Genomic DNA, 17,995 nt, shown 5'->3' with positions numbered 1-17,995 from the left:
AGTGTACAGAATGTCAAGTAATTTATGCTGCGACGTCCTCCAGTGGAATTTGTAAAGATTCCGCTATCTTTTTAATGAGGTCCTGGAACTGTTTATAATCATCAGATAAGGACAGTGGAGCAGGCATGACAGCTTCATCTGAGAAGGGGGAAGAGATATTAGTTGCAGAGGTATTCTCTTTGTCCAATCTCATTTCCTGCTCCTCAAAGGTCTCCTCTTGTGGATTAGGAACCCTAGAGAGGGAGGCAGGTGAGGACTGTCTGCTCTTCTCCTGGTGAGAAACATTAGGGGCCCTTCAGATAAGCTGTCCAATGGTCCTAGTACTGCCACTGATCAAGCGTGGAGGCACCCAAAGGTGGCCATATCAGCCAGGTGGAGCATGACTCTCACAAGGATCACCCAACTCCTTAGAGGTCTCAGGATAGAGAGTTCAATGATAATGGAAGGGAGAGTGCTGGACAGAAATGTGGGAGACTGAGGAAAAGTCCCCATTGTCTTCCTCATTAACATCACTTAGTAGAGGTGGAGAAATCATAAAGAAAGGCAGAAACTCAGTTGGTACTGGGAAAATCTTCAGGGATTAAGAGGTGGGTCAATACTGAGAGTGGGTCGGTACCGAATGAGAGATTCAGGTGTTTCTATTACTGCCAAGTCCTGAGGAAATTGAAACTCTTGAGGTACTGGAACAGTGGATGGTACTAATGAGACAAGCTGGGCAGAGGTAACGGTGGCAGATGGTGCTGATGGTACCAAAGGTCTCATGCACTATGATGAATAATCAGTAGGTGTCAGTCTGGTCTTTTGCAGAGCCAAAGGGCTGCGTACTGAGGTCCTAGTAGAGACTTTTGGTACTGATTTAGAAGAGCTGGTCTTCTTCTCTGCACCAGTCCAATCACCTGATAATACCGATTTTTCAGAGCCAGAACCTTTAGAATTCTAGGCTTGCTGGTGGTCACAGTAGCTGAGGAACCTGCAGCCTCGTGGGTACCAAGTCGGAGATCAGTAGGTGCCAAAGCAAGACTGCTTTCTGGAGTCCTTTTGAGAGGATTCCAGGGATTTCCTCTTTGATGCTCTAAAGGAGTGTTGCACCAAGGAGGTAGAAGCAGTCGACCTGTTTGGAAATCATTATACCAGGGGAGTACCCTGGCTGGGGTCAGAGGCTGATCAAAGCAAACTCTCCATCATAAGGAGATGTAGTTTTAGTTCCCAGTTCTTTATAGCCCTCAACTTTAATTGCAGACAGAAATTACACTTTTGGGGAATGTGTGACACCCCAAGGCAGTGAACTCACTGGGAGTGTCCGTCACTGATTGGGATAGTCTCTCAGCATGAAAGGCAACATTTAAACCAGGAGAATGGTGGACTTTAAATTTAAAGGGTTTAATTTCTCCTGAGGGGGAGAAACAAAGAAAATGGATGGAGGATAATGGTCCTTATCCTAAAAGTATAAGTAAAATCTTTTATTTAAAGTTTTTTTAAATTATAAAATTACTTCTGCTAACTAACACAAAGGAAACTTGAAGAACTAACACTATTAAGAATGATAGAAAATTACAGTTAAGGTAAGCTCAACTCAAAGGCTGCTGAAGCTCCGTCTCAGGCTGAGACAGTTGAGAAGGAACTGAGAATGGTTTGCCCACACAACTCTACATAATCTTGGTGGAGGGCACAAGGCTGCGGGGGCTCCATGCATGGGCCAAACAGACACTGCTACTTAAAATCTCTGATCTGACACACATGGGGCACAAGTGGACCTAGAGAGGAACACCCATAGGGACACTACTCAAAGAAGGAGGAAGAACTTCTTCACACAATGCACAGTCAACCTGTGGAACTCACTGCCAGGGGATATTGTGAAGAAGTTACTCACCTTGTGCCGTAACAATGGTTCTTCAAGATGTGTGTCCCTATGGCTGCTCCACTGTAGGTGTATCTTTGTTGGGCATGGGGTGCAGATACAACTACAGTGGAGCACAAATAGGGACACTACTTGAAGAAGAATACCAAAAGTATAACTGGGTTCTAAATAGAATTAGATAAGGAGGATAGGTCCATGAATAGCTATTCATCAAGATGGTCTGGGATGCAATTCTATACTCTGGGAGAAAATAACAGGATCCAAGATTTTAAAAAGTGACTTCTCTTTTATCCTCAATTAACAGGTGTCCAACTTGAGACACTTTAATGGAACCAGATTTTCCAAGGTGGGTGCTCAATACTTTCTCAAAATCAGGCCCCAATAAGGTGTTTCAAGCTGGGCACCCAGAAATTCAGGCACCTGAAATCACTAGTCACTTTTGTCCTAGTCATAGTTAGGAATGTATGAGGAAGGAAGAGTATTCATCTTGTTCATTCCTATGGCTGTTGGGATTTTTGTTTTTAATTATCTTATTAACACTATAATCCCTGCTCTGGAGGTGAGGACCTTAATGACTGGGCTATTGGCTGTTCTGGAATGGGCTCTATTTCACTTCAGCCACTGGAAAAGGCAAAAAATCCAAGCAAAACTGTTTGGCAAAATCAAAATATGCCCGACCTCAGTTCATGTCTTTAGTTTTAATACTTAAAGCAGCATGTCAATCTTTGCAAAAATGTCACCTCAAAAACAAACAAGCACACTGTTCTTTCAGTGTTTAAATAACAAACAATTTCAATCAGCTGTATTCTGTTTGCTCATTGGAGTGTGCTCGTTTGCTAAAGTGGTAAAAACAATTGCTGATTTAAAATACTTTTACATAATGCTGGTTTTCTATAACAGCATAACACATAATTAAGTTAAAAATATTGTTGCTCAAGAGATCCTGAAGTGATGGGAATTCCAGACCCCGTGCAGGAGTGATATTTTAATATTCACAAATATCAACCATTCTGAGTTTGCAAGCATATAAACACAATACGGCATGAAATATTTTAATGACAATTACCTTGCTTGTGGCAAACCATAGCTGGTCCCCACTCCAACACGAGGTAAGCTGTACACAACCTTTTTTACTGTTGCTTGGTCAGGAAAATTAAACATAACCGAAGCTGTGGTAAGAAGAAAAAACATGACTTAAAACACCACAAAAGTACAGAACTCTGTTTCTCTACCAGATAATTCACAATATATTTTCAAAAGGCTTCTCAGAATTTATTTGGAAAGATAATCCAGCTAACACATTTATCTTCCTGTGAACCAAGGGTCTTTAAAACTTTCAGTATCATCAAGGCTGGAGAATGGGTGCTTCTGAAAATGTTCTGTGCTCTGAGTAATACAGTGTTAAGCTAATTATCTTATTTTGCATTAATGTGTATCCCCATCTTGCAGGAAATATAGATTGTGTGTTGCAGGGGAAGGGTGGTATGTCACACATTCAAGTCTATTGTTAGGTTGTAGAGCCTTCCAATGGGTTGTATGGAATTCAGTCCAGTGACTAGTGCAGTCAAAACTTGCCAGATCAGGGACTGGCTGAATACCTCCCCTCTTCAGCTGAAGGGCAGAACTTACATCACTGCTCCCACATACTGACTAGACTGTTCACACACCTCACCAACAATCTGTTCCCGAGTCTGCTTCAAGGTAGCATTTACACCTTTAGAAAACTGATTGTTTGGGCCAATGCATAATGTTTGTTGAAGTGAAATTCCTGGCACACTTCCAACACCTATTTTTAGGTTTGGCAGAATTCTATTTTTATTATAATTTCAACACATAATATCAAAGTTAATTTTTAAGCTTTTAAAATCTTTATCTCCTTAAATTTCAACAGATGTGCAAAACTGGTGCATGTTTAAATATATATATATATATATATATATATATATATATATATATATATATATTTTAACTTTCACAAATATGGTAAAGTATGGGGTGATCAGACAATTACTTATGACAGAAGATGTTGAAATTCAATAAGTAAAAGCTTTATAACCATTAAAATACAAATGATCAACATCACATATCAAAATATGCAAAGTAAACAGCCTTAAAATCAAAGTCTAACAAATTCTCAAGAAGCACTTTTCTTACTTTGCCTATCTGTAAATTTTGATCATCAACAGAAATATTTTTCATAAATTTCTGTGTCCCCAGTAAAATTGATGTTTACCAACTTTTACTGATAAAACTTTAATCCTTCCAAGCCTAACTTTGTTCAGCATGAAGGGAATTTTCCCCCTCAGAAGCCTGGTGGGACATTGGTGTTTTAACACTTTCCAGTAGCGAATCTAATAGGTGCTACTGATTATATTAAACTTTTGTGGTAAAATCATTGTATATGGTTGTTCTGTGTGCATTTTGGGGATTGTGTTCTGGAGACCCACTTAGTGGAAAAGATTCTTCTGGTTTGTCAACATGGCAGGAGTCAACTGGAGGTATTGTATCCCAAACGTGAGCACAGAGCTGGAGATGAGATAGCTATGGTATGCAGTGAGTATTAAAGTACAGATGGGCTTTACTACTGTGTACAGTTTAAAGCACCCCTAAGTCTGAGTTCAGTTCTTCACATGAGAAATGGGTTGGTTAGGGGATTTTGGTCTTTTTCCATTGGGTTGGATTCCAAGTTGGTTTCTGTCAGTTTGGGAGATCAATATGTGCAGTATCACAGAAATAGTATGAAAAGTGATTTACTTTCAGATAAATTCTGAAACTCGACATCTTTATTTATTTCAATAAAGGTTGTAGGCCAATCAAGCTAACTAGACACTGTGTGGAGCAAACCTAGCCAAATAATTCAAAACAAAATTATTTGACAGATGTCAACTCTTTTACTATTTTTGAATTATTCATGAACAGAACTACAAATATTTCAAATTAATTCATTATTCAAAATTATTCACTTTTTTCAACAAATAAATTCTAGCTCAGAAGATCTTTCATTAACAGTTCATTGTGAATAGTCAACATTTGTGCTGTTATTGATTAGCTTTGTTAACTAAATAGGCAACTTGGACAAATAACAGTACAAATTTCAAATTGTATTTTGAAATATAAAATTTGAAAATTTCACTTGGTTAATTAAGCTATTAAAAAAATCACTTTTGGCATATATCAGCCACTCAGGCTTAAACCCTCCCCCCTATTGTTGTTGTTGAGTATGTGCGCTAGTAAAGCTATTTCACTAGAATATTTTCAGAAAATGAAAGCAAAGGGTATGAGGACATAGCAGAAGCAAATCTGTTTAAAGTTCTGGACAATAATGCATGTGTGACAGAGTGCATGGAGTGAACAGATGAGCCTGCACTCTGATCACTCAGCTGTTAATTAGGTGCCCCTCCAGAGGAAGCTGACTGGGGTAATCAGACTGGCAGGTTGGGTGGGATAAACATTCAATTAGCCATCAGCCCAAGTCTCATAAAGAGGTACAGGAAGGAAGTGCCAGGGGAGGGGGAAAGACAGAAAGGAACAGAGCTAGTTAAGCCCAGTCACATAAAAGCTTCAGAAAAGGGACACCTCTGTTCTCCCCAAGTCCTGAGGAGAGGGCCAAAAGCACTGCATATATTGTAAACAGATTGTTGTATGGGGACTAAAGTGATATTGGTGGAGGGAACTTGAAATAAAAGGTCACTGACTGCACACCTCATGCAGTCTGTGCAGTTTCTGCTGGGAAATAGATAGGAGAGGATCCGTGCCCTGTGACAGCATGGAAAATAGTAGCAGCATTTACCAACTTCAGTGTGTGGTCTTTATTCATCAAACTTGCTGTCAGAGTGCCAAATTAAAATCCATATTAATGGCCCATTGGCAAATATTTTCTATATCAGATGTAGTGAATAAATACAAGTGTGAGGGATTACTGAAGGAAAATAGCATTTTTCAAAACAAATGACAAAGTTTTAATTTGGGGATGAATGGATACCATCCATAAAAACTACAAGCAGATACCTTATACCAAATGAATGAACAACATAAAGACATACTTCTATTTGCCATAAACACTTCCAAAGCAGTGTTCTGGAGAAGATAACGTCTTGAAAAAACAGCTCGAATCTCGCTGAACATCCATTTTCCATGAAGGCCTTCTGTGTAGGCAAGAACCTAAAATAAATAAGGGAAAACAGACACTTATTAGAAGATGTTTTGACAGTACCACAAGTTTTATGCTTCAACAAAGTCAGGGTAAGCTTATCTTGTTGAACTTTATGGCACTCAAAAACATTTAGTTCAAAGGTGGACTGAAATGTTTTTAAAAGATAAAGCCTGGTTATAGTCAGAGATGTGGCTGTAAACATGGCACCTTCATAATGTGTATATATGTTTCTCATGTGTCATATCAACTTATTTTACTTAGATTAAAAAAAAGTCCTGCAGTCAAGCACAGGGGAGTGAATAAAGGTCACTTGCAGATAAGCAAGCTATAGTCTATTTTGCCACATGCATGAGACAGAATTGCCTGTTAAGTTCTGAATCCACAGTTTTATTGTTGATGATGTGTTGTATAAAGTAAAGAAATAATATGACTTGATGGTCAAATCTCTAATTTGAGTTTACAGGGCTGTGAGTTAGAAAATTCCGTGAACCAATATATGAGAATAATTGAAGTGCAAGATGTCATTGTTACAATAATTTTTCTAAGATGAACCACATTTTATTATTCCAAATCATTACAAAGATATGGTGACATATATTTCTCAATAATTTTAAACATAATATGAAGATATTTTAAAACATGAGCTGGAAAGTAGCATTGCTTTTCTAACTTGCAAGTCCTAAATTTAAGGTTCCGTTTGCTGTAACACTTATTGACAAGATACCAAGACCATTTCACTTTTTGTCATTCCTCAAACTGCTTGAAGTGATGTCTCTTCATATTAGTGCTTAGGTATTAATGATGTATGTTCATATATACAAAGCTGCTTAGTTCAGTTTTAGAATATTCCATTTATGTTCAAGTTACATATATTTTGTTAGAATACCAGAAACTTAACAAATTTTTGTTAAGCACTTCTTTTCTTCTTTGCATAATAAAAATGACAATCCATTTCAGAAGGAATAATAATAATTGTAAATCAGCTTCTGAAACAGTCTCAGATATTAGCTGTTTCTTAGAAGAAAGCTGGACAGGAAGAGCAGTGAACTATGATGTTCTTCATGGTCTGTGTAGGGTTGATTTGGAGACAACACCAAGTGCTGATGGTACTGTTCTATTTTAGCTCAGCTGTGCACAATTCCTAACAGTCAAGATTCACAGAGTGTTGGAGCAGTGGCTTGTTGGGCTGACTTTGCTTGGCAATTCCCTGGATGGATGCCAGGGGCTCCTTGCCCCTTTCAACCAATAACAGTTTTGCTTGGTGTCAAGCCGCATGGCAAACTTCCAATGGTTAATTACATTCAGTGTTAAAAATTTGCATTTTATTTATATTTTGAACTTCATTGACTTCAACTTCCAGCCACTGGCCTGTCTAACTCCTTTGTCCGCTAGATTATAGAGCCCTCTAGTATCAGATATCTCCTTCCTGTATAGGAGTTAGAGACTGATTAAGTTGTCTCTTAACCTTCTCTTTGATAAGCTCAATAGACTGTGCTCTCCTTTTGTCTTTCATTGAGATCAGATGCTAGGGTACACTTGACATCATGTATGTGGTAGCTAAGGTCACCAAGAACAATACACCTCAAAGATTCCAGCACCACACTCATTTGCATTTACTTGCATCTACCACCCTATAATACACAATTTGTGATAAATGTGTGTGTACTCAAGATGCTGGGAGGCGATAAGGAGGCAAATCTTTGGATTTAAAAAGCTAAAAGTAGCTAATGGACAGTAGCTAATATAACTGGACTTTTTTTAATCAGGTGTGTAAAATGTGTACAGTTCTAATGAGGGTCCCGTATATGCCGCAGCTAGTGGCTTTGCCACAGAACTCATCCCTTAACAGAAAAATTGTGCTCCAGTACTTCAGCTTTCATTAAAACAATAAATATTTTTTAACCCTCACATGAGACTTGTGATGGGATGGAGTTACGAAAAATATTTTATTTACTGATATTACCGGTCATTTACAATAAAATATTTCAGTTACGGTGTATTTGCATATATACGTATTGAAAATATTACAATATTTTGTAGAATAGTAACAATATTTACAAGCATATTATATATTGACCATAGTTTGATATCTCATTACTTCTTTTCTCCCCCCTCCAAATTATTCACACAACCACACAACTATAACCGGATATACATATATTTAACCATTCCTATTTACTTTTTTACTGGGAAGATGAATGTTCTCTTGGGGCAAAGGTGTTGAGTGTCAGGAGACAGAAAGCATGGGAAATTAGAGGAAAGCAGGATGTATTCAATTATTGCCCTCTATTTCCTTCCTATCTATTGTTATTATAAACATAAGATTATTGTGTCCATATCATAGCATCTCAATTATTTAATAGACAAAATCCCACCACACATCATCAGTCCTGTTTGGAGTTCTAGCTAGCATTTTATTTATTTATTTCAGCATAGATTTCCAAAACATTTTTACCATCCAGCATTCCCATATCATGTGTAGGAAACAGGTTCTGGCTCTTTTGCATTTCATACAAATAGCTGGGGCAATACTGTATTTTTTTATATATAGATGGAGAAGCATAGATTCCATGTACCAGATAGTACTGAACGTGTACTTTCTGATTAGTGCTGGATCCACTACTTACTGTCTGCATTATATCATTCCAGCCATTCTTTTGTTATTTCACATTTACAGTCTGCACTCCATAACTTAACAGATTCATGCAGTTTGTCTCCTAAAAAAAGAGTCATGAAGTTGGAGAGACAAGGTGGGTGAGGTAATATCTTTTATTGGATCAACTTCTGTTGGTGAGAAACACAAGCTTTCATGTGTCACAGAGTGCTTGTCTCTCTCACCAACAGAAGTTGGTCCAATAAAAGATATTACTTTACCCACCTTGTCTCTCCAATTTCCTTGGACCAATACTACTACAACAATACTGCAGAGTCATGAAGTCGTATATTCTAGATAGACATGTTGGTTACTGAAACTTCAAGCTCTTGTATGAAATTTTCAAATGAAGAATACTTTGTTCCTTTCTTTTCTGAAAATGTTTTAAATATGGTAAACAATCAGAATAAACTCATAGTGCTTTTTTTTTAATATCTCCTACATCAATTTGTTTAAAGGGTAGTCCATCCCTGAAGAAATCATAGACCCATAGCCTATATAAGGTCAGAAGAGACCATCATGATCATTTAGTCTGACCTCCTGCACATTGCCACAGGAGGCCACAGAACCTCACCCACCCAGTCCTGTAATAGTCCCCAAACCTCTGGCTGAGTTACTGAAATCCTCAAATCATGATTTAAAGACTTCAAGTTACAGAGAATCCACCTTTTACAGTAGTTTAAACCTGCAAATGACCTATGCCCCATGCTGCAGAGGAAGGCGAAAAAAACCCAGGGTGACCCGGGGGAAGATTTCTTCCTGACCCCAAATATGGCAGTTAGACCCTGAGCATGTGGGCAAGACCCACCAGCCAAACACCTGGGAAAGAATTCTCAATAACAACTCAGGGCCCTCCTCATCTAGTATCTCATTTTTCCTTCCTTTATGTGATATTTGTCTCAATTTTAAAATAATTCCTTATGTAGACCATGTTTGAAAGCACTATTTTTTTATTTTTGATATTACTGAGATTTGCTCTTCTCATCTGGTTAAGTGCCCCACACGTTTAGGCTTTTAAAGATTTTTTTATCTCTGTATCGATTTCACTGTACACACAAACTGACAAAAAGTATTTCCATCAATAATAACTGAAATTTACAGACAGTCAAAGTAGAAAAATCCTGCTTGGGAACTCACTAGAGTTTCATTTAAGGGTATTTACTTTATATATTTTGACAAGTGATGTTGAAAATGTGTCTTTTAATGGTTATAAAGCTTTATCTTTTTGAATCTCAATGTCTGTTGTCATTAAATAATTGTCAGATTCCGCCCCCCCCCAAATAATTTCCTACAACTGTGTAAATTTAAACCAATAAAAAGAGAAAAAAGACTTAAAAATAAACTTCAATATTATCTACAGAAATTATTTTAAAAAATTTAATTCTGCCAACCCTACATACGTTCAATTACTATGTACATTTTAAAATAACAGGTATTGTTTTATGGGTGCTGGAATTTTGAAGTATGGAACAGAATTATATAATGAGATTGTGTTTGTCAGTTTCAGTTCTTACACCCAATGGTTTCTCTTGATTAGAGATCCATTCTAGTTCTGCCTTGATTTATGCTGCCCATAGTATCTCTTGAAATTTAGTAGCACCAGGCCTCCCATCTCACTTGGTCATCCCAATCATTCCATTTTGATTCATGGTTTCTGGTATAACCATCAAAATCTCTGCATAATTTTTAATTTTGTGGTAAAATTTTTTTTCCAGTCTGTAAAGGGAATCATGGAAAATGTACTCAGAACCATGGGTAGGACATTCATTTTAAGTACTTTAATTCTACCAATCAATGTCGTTGGTAATCATGTCCCCTTGCCTATGTCATAGTAAATAATTTTCATTAATGGCTCAATATTTAGTTTCAACAGCTCCATCACTTTAAGTGATACATTAATGCCTAAATATCTAATTTTATTATCCACTATTTTCAGTGGATATTATTCATTTCAGTATCTCTGATTTAGAATAGTTTAGTCTGTACCTTGATTCCTGACCAAACACTTCAATTATTTCTAGTAATACTGGAAATGTATATCTTGTATGAAAAGCATAAGATTGTCAGCGTATAATGAAACTTTGTTTGCTATTCCCAATACATTTATTACCTGAATTTCTTCTGTGTCCCTGAACTTTTGTGCTAATGGTTCAATAATTAAGTGAAATAAGGTTGATCAGAGACATCCTTGTCTTGTACCCCTGCGTAATGGTATCAGCTCAATCTTTGTAACACTTCCCCAGATATATGACAGAGGGTTTTTATAGACTATTTTAATGTACTCCTGAAAGTATAAAACATTTCTCTTACATTCTGAATAAAAATGGACATTCTACTGTTAGTCCCATAACATTCTGGGGGCACCAGATTGTCTCTGACTCTATTTTACCCATTTTTCAGAATATTCAGTACTGTCTTTCCCATGTAATACCTTTCCCATCTTTTCCCACCATAACCCCCAGATATCTGTATCTATACAGTATTTGTTTATCAGCTACCCTTCAATTACATTCAATATCAACCCTAATTATAACAACCTTGATTTATACATTTCAAACAATCTAGTTTCCATTTTCTCTTTATATGTTGTGCTATATTTTCTGATATCCTTAATAATTACAAACATTAACTTTTGTACCATTATTCGTTGAAAACTCTTACCTAACAATACTCCTTCTAATACATGTAATATAAAAAATACTCTATATATGTTTGCCATCAAGGCAGTACTTTTCTTACAACACATAAACCACTGTATTTTACCATATTCAAAAATCATTCCAGTTCCCCTTCCCCGATATTTAGCAAGTCCTCACTTGAGATATACTTATCCTGAATCTAATCAGTTCCCTCTACTACTTCATCTACCACATTTGGTTCTGAGACTGAGGTCAGGAACTTTTGGGCTTCCCCATGTGTAGAAAATATGGGTTTGACCCAGCTGACATATTTTTGAGATTGCTGGAAACATCAGGCAAATTTAAGCTTTTCCTTGGGAGCTCTTTGCAGACTTTTGTAAATTAAGCCATTGTCCGCCATATATCCATACAATAATCTTCACAGAAGAATCCTCTCCACTCTTAATTCTGTCAACTTCCTGGCTGTATGTGAAGAATCAAAACCAGGTCTTCTGAAGTTGTGTAGTCATACTATGACTGGATGTAGTCTAGCTGGATTTCTGCTGTGTGCTGGTATGTCGATCCGGTGTACCCTTTCAATCAAAGCTTTAAGGAGCCATGTTTCTAAGTATCATAGGGAGTATTTGCCTTTGGTCCCCATTGGCAGTCCTTGAATCCAATTTCCCATATCATCTGTTTTTTCGGCCAGTGTTTTAACGTGAGATTCCAGACCACAATTCTCTCCACCCAACCTTGCACGTTTCTCCTCAGTGTTGATAATTTGAGAGTCCATGTCTGTAATGGCTACCACTAGATCATTTTACTACCCACCGTGGACACTTTGTCATTTAACTTTTCTTTGAACTTGCTGAAACAGGTTTCTAGCACAACATTTAATCTGAAAGTAATCTGTACTACTATTTTACTAGCTATCCCCACAACTGCTGATTCTTCTGACTCCGACTCCTTGGCTTTTTGTTGCCCTCTTTTCTTTTAATCTCTCTCTCCCTTCTTTGTGTTTTTCATCCAGAGCTCCCACCCATTACCCAAATTTCTGGGATACACACATTAACTACAAGTTTAGGAAGAAGGATGGGGAGAGACAGCCCTCAGTTCCTGTTCATTCGTCTTCTCAGCTTCCTGGCAAAAGAGACAAACTTGTCTCCTGCTGCCATGTTACCAGGGTGCTTGGTTGGGGGAGAGGAGTCGGGGATAGATGGCCTCAGGCCTGCAGCTTTGACATCTTCTGGCAAGGGAGGGGGATGGGCCGCTGTAACAGAATGCCTCCCTATAGTCACACACTACACATCTTTGTAATAATCTTTGTATAAAATATGCCTTGTAAGGTATCATCTGAAAACTAATAACTCCCTGGTCTATAATATCAGGATGGAATGTGCATAACAACATTATATGGAAAGTTATAGACTCCCCTTGAATGATGTTGGTAGCACATGTTCAAACCCATGTAACTCCAGTTAAGCAGGATGGGGGCAAACAGGTCTTAAAGAAAGGACTGTGTGTTTACCTCAATTCACATATAAGTTAAAAACAGTGTCCTCAGAAAGTGAAAGGGGGAAGACAGAAGACAAGGAAAATCCACATTTCAGCAAACAGAGGTGAGACAAAACAGTGTGCAACCTCTTTCACCACCACACACCATTGTTGCCTTCTTTACTGTTTGAATGAACTTTAACGAGGGGTAATCCTCAGGAAAATGCATTTCAAAGGGTGACTGAACTATAGAAGTGAGGGGAAAAACACCCCAAGTTAGCTTGCCCTGTCCATCTCTCTCTTTTTCTCCTAAGATGACAAAAGAAACAGACAATGGACTTTAGGAGCAGATTCTGACCTGGGAGCATGTGATCAGAATTTTATGTGAACCAAGTCTAGTTTGATAAATTTAACACTAGAAAACATTCTATCTTTATTTCTCTAGAAACCATTTCTGACTTTAACACCCTATACTTGCACTCACTTTGTAGTTAAATAAACTTGTTTTATTCTTCAATTAAAACTAATCCAGTGTTGTTAATTGTTTGGGTAACTCCATTTAGGATAACAGACTGTTGTATACTGATCCTCTTAGAGGTGCAACTGGCTTAATATATCTGGACTGTCCAGAAGAGGGTTCCCAAACCTGAGCCGTCTTTTGAGGGTGACAGATCTGAGGAATTGTCACAGATTGAAGTGTCAGTAGAGGAGGTTTTGGAATTAATTGAGAAACTTAACAGTAACAAGTCACCAGGACCAGATGGCATTCACCCAAGAGTTCTGAAAGAACTCAAATGTGAAATTGCAGAACTATTAACTATAGTTTGTAACCTGTCCTTTAAATCAGCTACTGTACCCAATGACTGGAAGATAGCTAATGTAACAGCAATATTTAAGTCTAACGTCAGTACCAGGCAAACTAGTTGAAACAACAGTAAAGAATAAAATTGTCAGACACATAAAAGAACATAAATTGTTGCGCAAAAGTCAACATGGTTTCTGTAAAAGGAGATCATGTCTTACTAATCTATTGGAGTTCATTGAGGAGGTCAACAAACATTTGGACAACGGTGATCCAGTGGACATAGTGTACTTAGATCTCCAGAAAGCCTTTGACAAGCTCCCTCACCAAAGGCTCTTATGTAAATTAAGTTGTCATAGGATAAGAGGGAAGATCCTTTCATGGATTGAGAACTGGTTAAAAGACAGGGAACAAAGGATAGGAATAAACGGTAAATTTTCAGATGGAGAGGGGTAACTAATGGTGTTCCCCAAGGGTCAGTCCTAGGACCAATCCTATTCAACTTATTCATAAATGATCTGGAAAAAGGGGTAAACAGTGAGGTGGCAAAGTTTGCAGATGCTACTAAACTGCTCAAGATAACTAAGACCAAAGCAGACTGTGAAGAACTTCAAAAAGATCTCACAAAACTAAGTGATTGGGCAACAAAATGGCAAATGAAATTTAATGTGGATAAATGTAAAGTAATGCACATTGGAAAAATAACCCCAACTACACATACAATATGATGGGGGCTAATTTAGCTACAACTAATCAGGAAAGAGATCTTGGAGTCGTCATGGATAGTTCTCTGCAGATGTCTACACAGTGTACAGCAGCAGTCAAAAAAGCGAACAGGATGTTAGGAATCATTAAAAAAGGGACAGAGAATAAGATGGAGAATAACTTATTGCCTTTATATAAATCCATGGTATGCCCACATCTTGAATACTGAGTACAGATGTGGTCCCTTCATCTCAAAAAAGATATACTGGCATTAGAAAAGCTTCAGAGAAGGGCAACTAAAATGATTAGGGGGTTGGAACGGGTCTCATGTGAGGAGAGATTAAAGAGGCTAGGTCTTTTCAGCTTGGAAAAGAGGAGACTAAGCAGGGATATGATAGAGGTATATAAAATTATGCATGGTGAATATTGGAACTAGGGGCCACCAAATGAAATTAATGGGTAGCAGGTTCAAAACAAATAAAAGGAAGTTCTTCACTCAGTGCACAGTCAACCTGTGGAACTCCTTGCCTGAGGAGGTTGTGAAGGCTAGGACTATAACAGGGTTTAAAAGAGAACTGGATAAATTCATGGAGGTTAAGTCCATTCATGGCTATTGGCCAGGGTGGGTAAGGAATGGTGTCCCTAGCCTCTGTTTGTCAGAGGGAGGAGATGGATGGCAGGAGAGAGATCACTAGATCGTTACCTGTTAGGTTCACTCCCTCTGAGGCACCTGGCATTGGCTGCTGTCGGTAGACAGGATGTTGGGCTGAATGGACCTTTGGTCTGACCCAGTATGGCCATTCTTATGTTCTGATGACAGTGCAGAACACATGTTTTGGGGGGAAATCTGGGACTGGGAGTGTGTTGAGGTCACCCTGCAAGTAGTAACTAAGGCTGCTGGAAGTCAGAATGTGGCTGGTATTTACTAACAGGTTGCTGGGGTCAGAGTTGCTAGATCAGGGAGGTAGCTTTACACAGATACTTAGGGTGTGACCTGCATGCTGTTTGGCTGTTTGGGAGGTGCCCAGGTTGAGGGCTACAACAAAGCATGGTGAGGCACCTCAGGCAGCAGAGCAAGAGCGACATAGCCCCTCACTGGTCTGGATTGCACCCATTCCTTTTCTCGTCTTCCCAACAAATGAAGTTTGTCTCCAGCAACTGTGCTACCAGTGAGTTCAGAGAGAGAAAGAGAGGTGTGTGCAACCACTGCCTTTCACGCTATATACACCAGCAATGACGCAATGACCTCTCACTCACCTCTCCAACAATACTTATACCATTCCGCCAGTGGGTGGGGCAGGGAGTCCCTCAGTCCACTCTCATTGTCATATCCACTCTTGCCACTTTCTGCCCTATTCTCACTTGCCCCCTGTTCTTCTGGGCTCCTCCAGGTCTTAAGCTTAGGTATAGGATCTAGTGGGAGGCTTTGCTGAGAATGCTACTGGTAATTAGGGAAGGGAAGAATGCGAGCTCATCAAGTGTGCTTCCTCACTTGGCCACGACAGGCATATCACCTCCTAGCCCTCATGGTTGTGAAGATAACCTTGAAAATATTAATGTGGTGTAAACTAATGCAGCAAAGTTTGCCTGAGTCTGAAACAATAGCTCTGATAGGTGGGAATTGCATCATGCATTTCAACTAGGGCCCCATGGACCAGTGAGCCAGAGAATTTGGCATTTTTCCAAGTTGACACAGAATTTAGCACTTTTGCTGTGGAATTTGCTATTTTTCTGTAGCCAGGTGGCTATCATTTCCCCCAACCTCTCTGCCTTGTTAGGACCTGCTTGCAGCTGCCTCTTTCTCTTCACATTTGTCCATAAGAGTGAGTTAAATCTGACTACAGTGCCTGAAGCCAGAACCAGAGTCCACAATTCAAAAACACCTTTTTTTGTGCATGCATAAGCAGAAGGGGAACAAGGGGAAACCATCACAATCACTCAATGTCATGGCCTGACTCCTATCTTCTAGGTACAACAGGAAACCATAGACAACAATGCTTTTCAGTCACAGAAGCAACAAGCCAGAGTTAATAATTTCTTAAGTTGCTGGGAGGCCTAGTGGGACCAAAATGGCCAGCTGACTCTAATCTAAAACCAGAAGACCATTCATAACTAACAAATATGACCAACTCCAAAGAAGACTATAACCCAGACCGGAACCTACCTATTAAATCACTAATGATGAACTGTATCTGGAATTGAATAGATACTGCTTCTCAATCTCCTGCTCCGGAAAGAGAAGTTTGTGACTTGGTGGTAATTGACATGAATAATGTTTTTTTCTAAAAGATATGCTCCAGGAATTATTTTAGGGAAGTTCTCTAGCCTGTTGTACACAGGAGGTCAGACTGCATAATCAATGGTATATGGTTGCCAATTTTCTAACTGCACAAACCGAACACCCCTGCTCACCCCCACGCCACATCCCTTCCCTGAGGACATGCTCCTGCCCCAGCCCCTCTCTGAGGCCCTGCCCCCAACTCACTCCAGCCCACCTCCTACCCTCACTCACTTTCACTGGGTTGGGGCATGGAGTTGTGGTGAGGGCTCTAGCTGGGGGTGAGGTCCCCAGGATGGGGCCATAAATGAGGTGTTCGGAGTGTGGGAGGGGGCTCTGGACTGAGGCAGGGGGGTGGTGTGAAAGGGGGTGAGGACTTTGGCTGGAGGTGGGAGGGCAGGGGTGCGGGCTCCGACTGGGGCTGTGGGCTTGGGGGTGGAACTGGGGATGAGGGGTTTGGGGTGCAGGAGGGGTCTCTGGGCTAGAGCCGAAGGGTTTGGAGTGCGGGAGGGGATTTGGGGGGGGGTGGACAGGGGGTTGGAATGCGGGCTCTGGGATGAAGTTTGGGTGCAAGAGGGGACTTAGGGCTGGGGTAGGGGATTGTGTGGAGGAGGGGGTGTGGGCTCCAGGAGGAGGCTCAGGGCTGGGGTAGGGGGTTGGGGTACAGGCTCTAGGAGGGAGTTTAGGTGTAGGAGAGGATTCTGACCTGGGGCAGGGGGTTGCGGTGTGGGTAGGTGTGCGGGGTCTGGGAGAGAGTTAGGGTGAGGGAAGGGATTACGACCTGGGGTAGGGGTGCGGGATCTGAGAGGAAGTTAGGGTGTAGGAGGGGGTTCCGACCTGGGGCAGAGGGTTCAGGTGTGGGCTCCGTCTGGGCGGCACTTACCCCGGGCGGCTTCCAGTTGGCAGCACAGTGGGGCTCTACCTTGGCTCTGTGTTGCTCCTGGAAGCAGCCGGCATGTCTGGGCTCCTGCACCCCAGCAGCTCCCATTGACCATGGTTCCTGGCCAGTGGGAGCTGCAGAGCCAGCGCTCGAGGTGGGGGCAGAGTGCGGAACTTCCCTGGCAGGCCCTGCGGCCTTGGAGCCACAGGGACATGCCGGACACTTCCGGGAGCTGCGCGGAGCCAGGGCAGGAAGGGTAGCCTGCCTTAGCCCCGCTGTGCCACTGACCAGACTTTTAACAGTTGAAAACCAGATGCCTGGCAACCCTACAATGGTCACTCCTGGCCTTAGAAACTATGAATCATTCCAGAGTCAAGAGTTTTTCTTGAAGAGAAAGAATATTTAAGGACCACTGACATTCTCCCCTGGTTGAGAGACATTAGTAATGCCTGTCAATAATGACATCACATCTACACTAATGGTTTTCATAAACAGTTTAAGATCCTAAATATTGTATATACTCTTAAAAATTAGAAACAAACATAGGCAAAATA

At 40.1% G+C, this 17,995-nt stretch overlaps 1 protein-coding gene across 6 annotated transcripts in view; it reads right to left on the bottom strand.

Annotated features, from left to right (window-relative positions):
• Positions 1 to 17,995, bottom strand: part of NBEA (neurobeachin) — an 848,387-nt gene that overhangs the window by 144,727 nt on the left and 685,665 nt on the right. For all 6 annotated transcript variants that reach the window (XM_073341812.1, XM_073341823.1, XM_073341834.1 and 3 more), the window contains 2 exons: positions 5,902 to 6,019; positions 2,925 to 3,027 (listed from right to left, as the gene is read on the bottom strand). In XM_073341812.1, coding sequence (XP_073197913.1) covers positions 2,925 to 3,027; positions 5,902 to 6,019 — 221 coding nt within the window. The remainder of the gene's footprint in view (positions 1 to 2,924; positions 3,028 to 5,901; positions 6,020 to 17,995) is intronic.

This window comes from Lepidochelys kempii, chromosome 1, assembly GCF_965140265.1.
Source record: "Lepidochelys kempii isolate rLepKem1 chromosome 1, rLepKem1.hap2, whole genome shotgun sequence".
NCBI classification, from domain to species: domain Eukaryota; kingdom Metazoa; phylum Chordata; order Testudines; family Cheloniidae; genus Lepidochelys; species Lepidochelys kempii.
Note: the sequence above shows the minus strand (reverse complement) of the source record. Positions and strands in the feature narration are given on the sequence as shown.